At 47.5% G+C, this 13,051-nt stretch overlaps 1 protein-coding gene across 1 annotated transcript in view; it reads right to left on the bottom strand.

The window, feature by feature from the left end:
• Positions 1-10,234: 10,234 nt before the first annotated feature.
• Positions 10,235-13,051, bottom strand: part of IFT43 (intraflagellar transport 43) — a 45,174-nt gene continuing 42,357 nt past the window's right edge. The window contains exons 6-8 of the mRNA XM_009886977.1: positions 11,692-11,767; positions 11,277-11,339; positions 10,235-10,473 (exon numbers count right to left, since the gene is read on the bottom strand). Of these exons, the coding sequence (XP_009885279.1) occupies positions 10,363-10,473; positions 11,277-11,339; positions 11,692-11,767 (250 nt within the window). The 3' untranslated portion in view covers positions 10,235-10,362. The remainder of the gene's footprint in view (positions 10,474-11,276; positions 11,340-11,691; positions 11,768-13,051) is intronic.

The following is a 13,051-nucleotide window of genomic DNA, read 5'->3' as shown; positions in this document are numbered from 1 at the left end:
GGGGGGGGGGGAAGAAAGAGAGAATAAAGACACTGCCTTGTGGCCAGCGCTATCCTAGTGGGATCGGAGATGCACATGTAGTCAGAGAAATAATTCTCAGTTTAACAAAGCAAGAAGAGGGGGCCGGGAGTGGAGGAAAGATACAGATCCAAATGGAAAGTGCCCCAGGGTGTCCAATCTGCTGGGTTTAAAAAAAAAAAAAAAAAAAAAATCATTTTGCCTCCTCCCCCTCTTCCCCCCACCAGGGAGACAGCTCCTTCCCCGTCCCCCCAGCCACCGCCACCAAAAGCAGCGGGACCAGGGAGAGAGCAGAAGGTCTGTTTAGAATTTCACATCCCTTCCATCCTGCTCCCTCAGTGCTAAACTTTCAAGACAAAAAATCATAAAACGAGGTGCTTTGTTGGTGAGGCAGATTCAGAGATCTTCCTGTTAGGAACAAGAAAGGGAAGAGAGAGACAGAGAGTGAGACAGAAAGATAGCTAGATGGAGGGCTGGCTTTGTGCTTGCAACAAGCCACTAAAGGTGCATTTTTAATTAAATTTATACAAAATGTGTCAGTTTTATCTCTATGTTTCAAACCTGACTCTTTTCTATCAAAGTAAAGTATTGATCTTCACTGCCCCGAAGCTACCTGACTGAATTAAACAGAATAAATAGAAGGAGGACTGAAAGGGCTTAGAAACAACTGCAGAGAGGCGAATGTTTAATGGCTCCGCAGTCATTTGCTGCAATTAAAAAACAAAACCGTTTAGAGGGGCTGTTAACACCTTGAAGTCTGAAAATCCTCACTTCAAAAAAGCCCCAAAACAGCTTCCAGGCAAAACATTTTAATTGCCATAAATACTTCCAACCTCAGCCATCACTGGTGCGTGTGCACGTTGTACAGATAGACAAACAGATCCCTGGGCCCAACAGGACGGAACCCACTCAGCTGGTGAGATATAAGTATGCTCTATACGGCACAGAGACACCTCCAGCCAAGGAAAGGCATGTATCAAGTATGACCCACATACATGTCCACTTTATGTAAGCAAAAAACCATTTATCTCAGAAGTTAAGGATGAATGTTTTAGACCCACAACATCCCAGACCATTCCAGGTCTGTTTGCCTAATGTGACGTTGCCTATACTGAATACTGTTCTTCAAACTGGTCATACTCAATTGCACCTCATGCAAGTCATAGGCATCTTACAAAGCTCTCTCTGTGCCTGTCTTATGTCATAAGAAGCCCTCACAGACTTTGCGCTGCAACCAGCCTCACTCGATTAAGAACTAAGTGTGTTGGGGCTGGGGTACCCTGTGACAAGAGCCTACAGCCCCTGGGACAGACAGGGCCCACAATTTCATTAAATGCTCTTGACCATCATATGATTTAAAAAAAGAAAAAAAAAGAAAAAAGAAAAAAGAAAAAAGAAAAAAGAAAAAAGAAAAAAGAAAAAAGAAAAAAGAAAAAAGAAAAAAGAAAAAAGAAAAAAGAAAAAAGAAAAAAGAAAAAAGAAAAAAGAAAACAAAACCAATGAAACAACAACAACAACCTGCCCCCCCCCGTTTGCTTCCTTAATCTTAAGTCAACATGTTACCGTGTGACCTACCAAAACCTTTCTGAATGGCCTGTGCATCTCTCAGCATGGAAAAGATTTCCCATCCCTAATTTGTGGTCCTCTTCTGCTGAGCTGAGCAGAAGACCTTGATTTTGGGGACTCTGTAGAGTGAGATATCAGCAGGCTGAGGAGCTCTATCAGCTTTAGACTTCCAGAGTTTGCACTGGAAAGTAGTTTGGCACATTCACAACTCACCCCTTTCCCCTGGGTATTTCTGGGCCGAGGGGAGCAGGCTTATGGTAGGAAGCCATTTTTGCAGGAGATGACTACAGTTTTCTACCTCAGCAGGGGTCCTACCAGGTGGGCAGTGTGCTGTGCTGTTCCTGGGGAAGGCATTTTGTACAGAGACTAAGTTTTGTGTTGTGTTTTTGAAAATCTGGAAGGAGCTCTATAGCCTGGAACCAGCTTTTGGTTGAAAATCAAAATAAACAAATACACTGGCCTTGTGCATCATTTCAGTTAGTTAGCAACGTACTGTGGCTGCAGCAGTGGATGGATGCTTGGAGGGGCTGGATTCGGTTCCTAGCTGTGTCACTGTCTCACCATGGGACCCTGGAGAACTTGCATTATCAGCCCATGACTCTGGTACCTGTGTATGATATGAAGGGCATCCAAACCCCTTCACACAGGGACAGACACGATCTTAAGATGGGCACCATGGATTTGAAAGCCATGGAAGTGGGTAAGAGTATGTCTATGGGGCATAGAGCAATACAGAGGGGCAATACCAGAGATGGCTTTAAAAGAGCTAGCTCAGACCCCTAAAGAAGAGGAGCCACAGCACTCAACTGGGTAAATCCAGGCTGCTTCTCAACCCTCTGGGTTAGAGGGAGTGTGCTATGTGGACTACCTTTGAGTGAGCTCAGGTATAACTACAATAGCCAGAATTGTTATCGCCCATTTATTTAGCAGGTTGGTTCACGAAGCCATACAGCCATCTGTACACATAACCCCACAGGGAGCCACAAGCTTAACTCCAGTTTGGCTTTGGACCTCGAAGGGCTGAGAAGGTTGCTTGACTTGGACCAAATTCTTTGGCAATTTCCCAAGGCTCTTCTCTGGCTTTGTGGGTAGTTCTGCCGATCAGGGTAATGATCAAAGCAAGACTTCAGCCTATCGCATAGACCACAAGTCCATCTTTTTTGGCTGATTCAAAATGTCCCACAACACCAAAAACGGTGTCCCTCATCATTTCAGGGCCAAAAACCATCCCGAGAATTTTCCTTACTTGGATCTGAAGGGGAGATGGGTTTTGCTGAAGGAGCAGGGTCAGATAATAAAAGCTCTGACCAGTTATTAGTGCGTCAGTTTAGGGAAATGAACCCTGCGTTTTCTCATCTTTCGAACATTTTGTTCAACATTAAGTAATGATGAAAAGATTTTCTGTGAGCAGCAGGACATTTCACATGGAAGCAACAGCCTGAATGTCACCATGCACAGTTCTTGCCTGTGATTGTTACAGAATCACCTGTTTTTAAAGGATCTGCTAAGCCACGCACATGGGTTTGTATTGTGGCAGCTCCCTCACCAACACCTGAACGGCAGGTTAACGTTCATCCCAGTCAGCTGAAATGCTCAAAAGCAACAGAAGCACAGGGACAGAAGCCAGCGTGGCTCTGCTTGACAGGATTTCAGAGCTACACTCTCGCTGGAGCATCAGGAAGTTCTGCCCTATACCCTTCCTGGGCCCGCAGCCTCTCAGGGGTGAAACAGCCCTACAAATCTGAGCCAGTTGCCATATTCTGTAGCAGAGGGTACATACGCATTCAGTCAACGCTGCAACTTGTGCATCTGAAATGAACCGTTTGGGAACCAAAGAATATGCATTTTTAGCGCTAAGGTTGAATACTCCTGCTGCTTACAGCCAGGCTCCTGCTGCTGCACTTCAGAGCGCTTTGCTTTGTTACGGACCCCTGATTAACACTTTCTAAGCATTTCAGCCCACACTCCAGTCACTTTACAGATTGCAATGAATGCAGATTTGAGTTTATGGGTTCATAAAAGTATGAATTAGCACAACAATTTTCCCCCAGCCTATTTGCACAGCCCTTCCTCGAGTGACCTGTCCCTTCAGACAACACAAATATTTCAGCTAAAGCGAACTGCCCAGCGAGGCATTTTTTAAGAGACTAGAACGAGATCTGTGGTCCCAGGAAGCAACGCCTGTGGGAGCACAAAGCAGGAGCACCACTGTGAAGCCCAGCACTTGCTTCTCTTGGCAGCATTAGAAAGCGCTGAGAAGCAAAGCCCTTTAGCCCCTGGAGGAACCGCAGCGATCCCAGCAGTGCTGGCAGTGCCACCTGAACAGGCTCTGAGCCTGCCATCGCTGTTGCCACCCGTGCTAAGCAAAGAGGGGCGAGCAGAGGTCCCCTGCCTGTGTCGCACTGGTGCAGCGGTGCCTCTCGCCCGCAGCACAGAGTCGCACAGCCCTGCACCAGTGCACTGGGTCAGACACAGAGATGCTGAGACGAGCACCCCCATAGTGCTGCACAGCCTGTCTTCTCCACACACACGCGCCCTAATCTCTTCCAGCCTCTACTCCGACATCTCATATCTTTGGGCTGTGGAAAACACTGTCACCCAGTAATCTGCCCCTTTTCCTGCTCTCTGCATATCACTCGTGTGATCAGTCCTATCTCTGCATGGAGGAGGGGCTGGCTGACCAAATTTCTTTAATTAAAAGAAAAAGGATCAGGTTTATTCCAGATAAGCAGGAAGGATTAAAATAGACAGAAAGAATAGACAAGGGGCAGCTGTCAGCACTCCAGCCTATCCAGCGTGATTATTAATAACGATAAGCAGGAGAAGAGGGCTAATAAAAGGATAATGAAGTGGTCCTGAAAGTGACAGGAGATGGAGCCCGATAAGAAGGCCCGTGGCCCAGAGCTGCTCTGGCCTCATCGAGGTCTGTGCAGAGCAGCCTGCAGGGGCAGACTCGGGTAGCGGGGCACAAGGAGGAAAGGTTTCATCTCTCCAGGGACTGCGGCAGAGAGATTAACGGCTTCAGGAGCTCTGGATGTCCATGTCATGCAGCGTTCATGACTGAATCAACCAGGATGCTTCCCAGCTGTGGCCGCAAGGAGTGTGGGTCATTCCCCCAGATAAAGCATGGCTCTGGGAGGACTGGTCTCACCAGGGCAGCCAATCGTGATCCCTCATGGTGCCCCACAGCTAGGATCCCGTCTCGGCCTTCACTCAGTGCTACACAGTCCCAGCACAGCCCGGGACTGGGATGGTACATTTTGAAAGGGAGCACAAGTGGGAGAAGCTGCTGAGGTGTGGGGACAGTTGCTGGGAGAGCACAGAAGCAGCATGGGACATCTCTGCCCTGTCTGGGGATCACACGCTGCTCTGGTCTCTCCTGGCTCTGTCACCTCTCCAGGCCAGGAAAGTGTCCTGTATCCCAGGCAGTTGTCCAAAAATGTAGAAGGCTGTGGCTGATGAAGGAGCAGCCAGCAGAGGGTTGGCTCTGGGTGCCCTTTCCCAAGGGAAAGCTCACGTGCAGAGCATGAAACACAGGCAAAGATCACTGCAGCCTGGAGACAACACAGTGCACCCACCTGTATGAGCTGCTACAGCTCCTGGCTGTGGTGTGGGTCGGTCGAGGGGAAGTAAGGTGTGGAAAGTTATTTCCCAGGAGCCATTAAAGAGAGAATGAAATCCCACCTATCAGCAAATATAACCTGTGTCATCTCTGTAGAAGAGAGGATCAAATCATCTGTAGAGATGCAGTGGGAAAGAAGGCAGAGGGAGACTGAGGAGTCAGAGCCTCACAGCAAGCCACAGAACAAGTCAGCTGAAGGGAGGACTTGGTCAGGGATGTTGTGGGAGGAATCAAGGCTGCTTGGGACAAACTGTATCAGTTTCAAATTGGTCTCTTTTCTATCCAAACGTCCCCTTCTCCCTCCCAAGTCTAAAGCGTGTCTCCTTTAGAGGGAAAGACTCCGGCCGCGGGCTGTGACATCCCACCCAGGCCTGCAGGCAGGCAAGTGGGCGGCTGGGTGGGTGCTCAGCCGGAGTGGCCACACAGCCCCCACACTCAGCCACGGGGAGGGGGCGAGCAAGGCCCTGGAGAGGAGTGAGAATACGGGCTCTGGCTCACGCTGCCTGGCACTGCGCTCCCGCCACTCCGGGTCACCGCGGCAGATGCTGGGAGCATATGCCATGAATTAATTCCACTTTCCCTGAGATGCTCCGGCAAAAGGAACAGCGGTGCCTTTCCAACTTATTAACATAGGAGCTCCCCCCCACCTCCCATCACTTTGTCACACTTAATAAAACAGCCAGCCACAGTCCCTTTAAGAGGCTCCTGGCTGGCAGGCAGGCTCTTTATTGGAAAGTTGCTGGGCCTGGCTTTTTTTTTCAGCTTTTATTTTCTACATTTTTTTCCAGCACTGTGTATGCTGTCTCTGCTCCAATATCCCCCCACCAACAGCTAGTAAAACATCTCCACCAAGAAAGCCTATAAATATTGTATCTGTTATAAGCAAAACCAGAGATTCCTGGAACTGATAGGATGTAGAATTCATTTTTCCTTTGTGCACTTCTTTTACTTTGTCTGTGATGAGGGTCACCATTTGCCTGGAGTAGCCTATTGAGCCCGGAGCCTGCAAGAGGCTATCTGTGGGTCAATATACTCATCCAGAATTTCAGGAATTCCCTGGATAGACCCCCCAAATTAGCTCACTGACGACACATACTTCAGCAGGTTTGCAGCTCTCCCTCAGCAATGTTTGAAAAGAGCTGAACAAAGAACAAGCAGGACACAAGACTGTCTATGCTGAATTGCCATCTTCAAATTGAAGATGGGAAACACTCAGCATGTTTCAATCAGGCACCTGAGGTTCCTTGTTTCTAAACCTGATTCTGCCACAGATTTGCTGTGTGGCCCCGGGCACAGCCCTGCACCTTGCTTTACCCCTCTGTGACACAAGTCTGTGGAGATCAACAAGGGATTATTGCTCTATTCCTCCGCTAGGCACAGCCCAGAGGGCTGATCTGAGTACCCAGGAGCCGGGTGCCGCGTTCTGAGAACTGCTCTCACTTCTCACCTCACCTCAGGATCACCCAGAGCTACACCTTTGCAGGCTACAAGAAAAAATTTGCACCTGCTATTTCTTGCTTTGCACGCTCTTTCCACGGGACTTTTCGGACATGCAGGTTCCTCAGGCAGCTTTGTCACAGCCAATACACACTGGTGTGGCACCACGAGCCGAGAGCTGGCCTGGGCATGCTAAAGCACCTCATTGTTTCTTTTTAGCAAGGAGAGTAACAGGAGCAGGTTCTCCTCTGACAGCACCAGAACCTGAGAGAGGAGAAGCACAGGTCTCAGTCCCCTTCCCAGCACTGCAACCGAAACATGACAGAGGAAGGAAGGTGGGTGGGAACAGCTTGCTGGAGGAAGGCCAGGAGCCAGACACTCACCTCCCCTCCTCCAGCTGAGGACGGAATTGAAAAGACATGGAAACAAGTCTCAGTCTATTAAGCTTATTGAAGGAAATTAAAGAGACAACTTGGTCACAATGCATGTAAATACTGAAGTAAGGAGAAAATACCTGTCAGCATGGCTTAACTGGGAAGGTGAAAGCATAAGCAGGCTCAGGAAACAGAAGATAAAACTCAAAAACTGAGCCTAGAAATAAAACAGATTCTGAACCATAAGGGCAATTATCTATTAGAAAAACTAACAAGGGAAGACTTTCATATATACTGTCTGACTTCCTAAAACACAGGCAAAGCTCTGCCACATCTCAATGGACTCTGCCATGGCCTGTATTATAGCAGGTCAGACTCAATGATCAAAGCCACCTCTTCCCGCCTTAAAATAGATGAGGATGTCATTTTTTTCAAGCTCTGCTCTCAAACTCTGCCTGGGTATTTGCTGGGCTCCCAAGGTCCCAGAGCAGGCACCAGCCTGGCCCACACACAGAGCCTCCCACCCCAGAGCATCCCTGCCCAGGGCCACAAGCCAGAGCGGGGTGGCCAACAGGCCCAAGCACACTCTGGGAGATTTTATGCAGCTTTAGAGCAGCTCCTCCAGCATAACATGACCACAGCTCATCAGCAAAGGCCTTATTCAACTCCCACTATGCTCTTCTTGTGCTCTGTTTTCTCCTGGCTCTCCACCAGCACCTGCTCTGGCCTCAATCCCCTCCAAATTTTGTGCATGCTCTGTTTCCAAATCATTCAACCTCCTTGCTCCTCCTGCCCTTCCCCGCCTCTCCCACAAACCCCGCTCTTGCTTCTGGCCCCCTTCTCTCCACACCCTACCTCAAATGGCCCACACCACGCCCTCCTCCATTCCTACCTCTCACCATCTCCGGAGGATCTCGAGGGTCCAATGTCCCTCCTGCTTTTGTTTCATGGGAAGCTTTCCTTTTCCTCTTGACTCCTGAAGGGATCCTGTGGCCTCTGAGGGGCTGAGCACCACCACATAGCCCAGCTCCTCTTCTCCTTCCTCCCTGCTGGGACAGCAGATAGACGGGAGTGCTCTGCCCACCCAGGATGATCAGAGGAGCTCTTGGAGGCAGAAGATGGCTCTGCAAGCCCTCTTAGAGGCAGCTCAGGGTTGTTGGTGCAGCACACAGCTGCTAGAGGAGCAGTACGCTTGGCATGACTCCTGCATGGAGGACTCGGTAGCTACAGTCCTAACTACTGCTTAGTTATCCACTCTTAACGCTCCATGTGACCAGCAATGTCGCCTCCCCGATCCCCTAAAGAAAACGCAACACATAATATGCCACATATCACACACCATAGCTCAGGCTGGGTAGCCAGAGATGCTGGATTCATAGTTCACCCACTCTTGTGCCTCAGGCCTGGGTATCATCAGCTTTTGCAATCATTGAAAACTGGTTGATTTGCAATGGGTGACTGCGTGGTTTTATGAGATGACCCAAAAGCATGAGGCCTCCTATGCTTTGGGACGCTGACTGGAGGGAGGAAGGTGGACTCACCTCTCAGCCTTCCTTTCTCTCTCTGTTCATGTTGTTTTCCTTCCCTCCTCCTCAACAAACCGCAGGCAAGCGCAGCATCGTAGTAGGAGGACAGTTCAAAGAGGCTAGAGTCTCCCTGGAAGCAGATATCACTGGTGATACTAGGCAAGCAGCTTATGGAAGCCGTGTGGATTAGAACCTCCGATCCAGCAGAAGGGAGAGAACCCACACTAGATGGTCCTGCAGTTTGCAATTGAGAGGAGACTGCCTCTGCTTTCTGTGTGGTTTTTGAGGGATGAACTGAGCAAATCCACATCCCGTCCCCTCTTCCCTTTACCATTCTCCTCCTCTCAGATTGGCTTGTTGGGTTTATCTGGTTTACTAAACTACTTTAGTTTGCTGAATTTAATTTTATTTTTGCCTGGAATGGAGGAAGCATTCTAAATTTTCTTTGGCCAATAACAATAGGTGTCACAGAAAAAGAGACACCAGCTCAGCTGGGAAGTTTCTATTCATACCAAAACAGGTTTCTCTGCCCAGAGAAAGACTTTGGGATTATCCCCCATACACTGGCCTCCCAAGCTTCTGTCACCTCATTTTCTAGTTATAGGGGAGATGTCTCGGTTGTAAAAAGCTTAGTGTCTCCTTGAGACAGGTGAACCTCCCCTAATTTTGGTGGTCTCAGACGGGAACCTGATTGCTTCTCTCCTGCTGGTAGAATTGTTTGGCCTGTCACCTCCGATCTGAAATTCTGCAGAGTACTGAATTCACAGTGAGTTATTCGACCTGTCCTACTGTCAGTACAAGAGTGGGGATGCAGTCCTCTGTCAGACTGACCAAACAAGCTACAAAAAGCATCTCAGCACCTGCACTGCCCCCCAGAAGTACATAGCAAGATTGTCCAGTGGGACAAGGCTTTGAAGGACGTTGGCTTAGAAGTAATGTTACTGTTTCCTGCAAATAATGACCACGGTTCTATGGGGACAGGGCATTAACAGCTAAATGGATTTTTCTTTAGATGACAATAGGAATGGGTTACTTGGTTCCAAGGAGACGCTCACCAGGGAGTTACCTTGTTTCAGGGCAGCAGGCTCCATTCTTTCACATGCATGGAATAAACAGTATTTTCTTTGCAAACTACCTATTGCCTGAAGCTAGCTCTGTCGAGGCTGTGATCGCATCTGACTGCAAAAGCTAAGCAGGGTTAGGCCTGGTCAGAACTTAGCTAGGACACCTCAAGGGAAAACAGAGGTGCTGTAAGAAGTGGTGTTGGCAGTTTAATAGGTGAGGCTGCTTCCTCCGAGTCACTACAGAGGTAATATTCCAGAAGAGAGATTAAAGTAGCAGGGGATGGCTGGAGGCTGCTGGATGAAATGTAAAAGAGGTATCCTGAAAACTTGTGACATCTGTTGTGAGGAAGATGGTAATCTTGATGTCCTAAGCAAACAAATCTTATTGGCCTAAGCTTCTCTGATAGCCATCAGTGAAAACCACACCCCATTGTAAGATGGTCCACCCCAGAGAGGCTGCATTTCCTAGAGGAAAGACCGACTGCTGCAGTTATCTGTAAAGGTGCTAGTGAGGTGGAAGTGACTGTTCATAAGTAAATATTTTATTGTGTTGAGAATTCTATATCTCTTTTGAGAACAAAGATTTTTATTACAAAGTACTTAAAACTTTGCCCAAGCCAGTTTTCCTATGAAGCAAGGTCCTATTTATTTTCATGTCTGAAATAAATTCTCAAATACAAACAAGTGAATAGAAAATTAAAGTGCTAAACTATTTACAAGGGATGCATGTACAAGATGTCTGGTGTGCCAGTGCTCTAGGGCACACTGAGGTGCTCCTCTCTCTCAGACTGTCCCAGGTCCCACTCAGTCACTAGTTCTGAGGACACCTCTGTGAAGAGATGGTCCCAATCCCAGCTGACATCATCCTACCAAGAGGAAAAAGACAAACATGCTGAAATGTTACTGGTGACACCCGAAGTTCTCTGAACAATGCTAAAATTCAAGATAAACAGCAAAGAGAGAAACTAAATGGCAACTGCCCCTGCCAGGGAAGTCCCAGTTGGCTAGAACAGGAATCCTAAGAATGAAATGTGAATCCCTGCTACAATTTGGAGAATTTGACAGAATTATTCATGTTCCAAAATTATGTAAAGGACAGATTTTTTTAATACTTGTTCATCTTAGATACCCCCCACCAGGGCGTAAAGAGGAGCCATAAAAATCTTCAACCCTTCTGCATTTCTGCTGTGCATCTGCAACTCTGAGCTGCAGAAATCCTTTGTTGCAAGTCCTGAGCTCCTGCCCCCCTAGTTGTATTGAGGTTGTTCTGTCCTGCTCTAACACATCCCTCTGTCCAAACCCCAAATGTTTCTGCCTTTGTCCCTCTGTACCGCCCTGCAGAACTACCTGGAGCTCATGGTGGCTACCAAAAGACAATACACAGAGCACTGTTTCTGCAGGGATCTGTGACAGCGCCAGGTCCTTCACACTTTCCTTACTAGCTCTTTCATACTGAAGGAGCCAACCACAGGGATTGAGAAAGCCCTATATATCTTTAAAATAATCTGTTGGGGAAGTCAGACCTCCATCCTCTTGGACATGCTCCTCTTCACAGGCTCCTCCTCATCTCTCTCCTCCACCCCACTGACAAAAGCTTACTTTCCAAGTACAGTCTGAGACACATAAGAAGCTTTTGCCTTGTTGGTGTTCACATAAAAGACAGACTCACCTCTCGTAGTTCATGCTCTGGAGCCAAAACTTTGGTGAGAAGCTTCAGGTCAACCTCTCCATCCTATGAACACACATAATCACAGTCTTACAGATGGTGAGAAAGTGGACATCATCATTTCACCAGGTAGGTCTTGCTAGAGATAGGCACAACATTTGCCTCACAAGGGACATGTACTTTGTCCAGCACAACAGCAGGAGCCTCATCTGAGCAGCAGATACCATACCCACACTACTTACAGACACAAACAAGCCTGAAAGCCACACTGCAGAGAGGAACAGACTAGAAAGCAGACTGGAAGTTGTTTGGATGATAGGGCTGTGTAGTCTACCCAGCTGAGTATCACTGTGGAGGATGATGGGAGCCTCGAAGGACAGGGAGTCACATCAGTCACCCCATAGCAACATTCACTTACCAGAGTTTGAAAGGCAGCATACTTCATAAGATCTTTGTCCAGGTCATGGTAGGTCAGCACTCGGTTCACCTGCACACTGCAACCAGAAAGGGTCAAAGAACAAGCCTGAGTAAATGTGGAAGCATATCTGAGGAGAAGGGTGGCATGAACAGGAATCTGGTGACACCCATCTCAAGTGTCCACATGACCCATGTGGACTCTGGAGATGGGTATTCCCAGAGAGAAGCAAATCTCCTTCAGTAAATGAACAGTCATTGACAAATCTGCATGCCAGGTTGTGCACATGCATAAAAATAGGATGTGGAATGACCACAGGCTCTGTCAAAGAAGCCAGGACACCAGAGAGAAGATCCACAGACTAGCTGCAAGGCCCACAAAGGAAGATAGTGAACATTGGAACAGCCCCAGCAGGCTCTGAGAGCCCCACCACACGAGCTACAGAACAGTAGGGACCTTGTGATTGCCATGCCTGAGTTTAGTCACAGCTATCAGACGCAATTTCTTAAAATGTGGCCTCCAGAGAGAAACCACAGGGTAGAGACATAATACACTGTTGTGCCATGCTTCCCTTCGCAGGTGACGCAATACTATAAAAAAGACCTATATTAATTTAATTTCTCTTTGTGTTTATCCATGAAAGTTACTTGTCTTTTCTATTGCAGAGAAACTGTGGATACAGGAGGAACAGATGGGATTATAAAAAAAGAAAGAAAATAAACCCATCAGCTCTGGTGAGAGACAAAGTAATTTTAAATTTTCTACTATAAAATGTAATTTGTTTTTGTTAACAGCTATTTAATTACAATACCTACTCCATACTTGTGAGAGGCATCTGTGGTCAGAAGTAAGATACCCCACCCCTCCAAATAAGGGTCAATAGAAATCCCAGTCTGGGATCTTGGCAATAGGCCTAACAGAGGAGAGAAGACTCTAATGATACATTGAAGATAAACCCCCCAAACCTTCCATATTTTAAAACTAGCTGGCCTCCCTTGAGCTAACCCCAAGACTATTCCGATAACACCTTCAAACAGGATTGTATTCTGCAAATTAACTAGGCACTTGCGTAAGAAGGATATCCTGTGGAGGGCAAAGTAGCCTACGACTACGCATAATCAAAGTGTATGTGATAATACATGTGCACTGAAGGCATCTGAGGTTATACAGGCAACCTTAAATCAAGCAATTCCTAACTTTTGAGAGTTTGATTTTTGCAACTTCAAACATGCTACTCTAATGTAGTTTTTGTATATAGAGAGAGAATATGCAGTAACTGCTTTCTCTGTGTAACAGGAAACAAGACGTTTGCACTGTTCAGCTTGCAGCCCCACTGCCACAATACACAGCACCGAATCCTGCT

Source organism: Charadrius vociferus, unplaced genomic scaffold (genome assembly GCF_000708025.1).
Source record: "Charadrius vociferus isolate BGI_N301 unplaced genomic scaffold, ASM70802v2 scaffold14, whole genome shotgun sequence".
Classification (NCBI taxonomy): Eukaryota; Metazoa; Chordata; class Aves; order Charadriiformes; family Charadriidae; genus Charadrius; species Charadrius vociferus.
The sequence above is the reverse complement of the archived record's forward strand: the minus strand, read 5'-3'. Positions and strand labels throughout refer to the sequence as shown.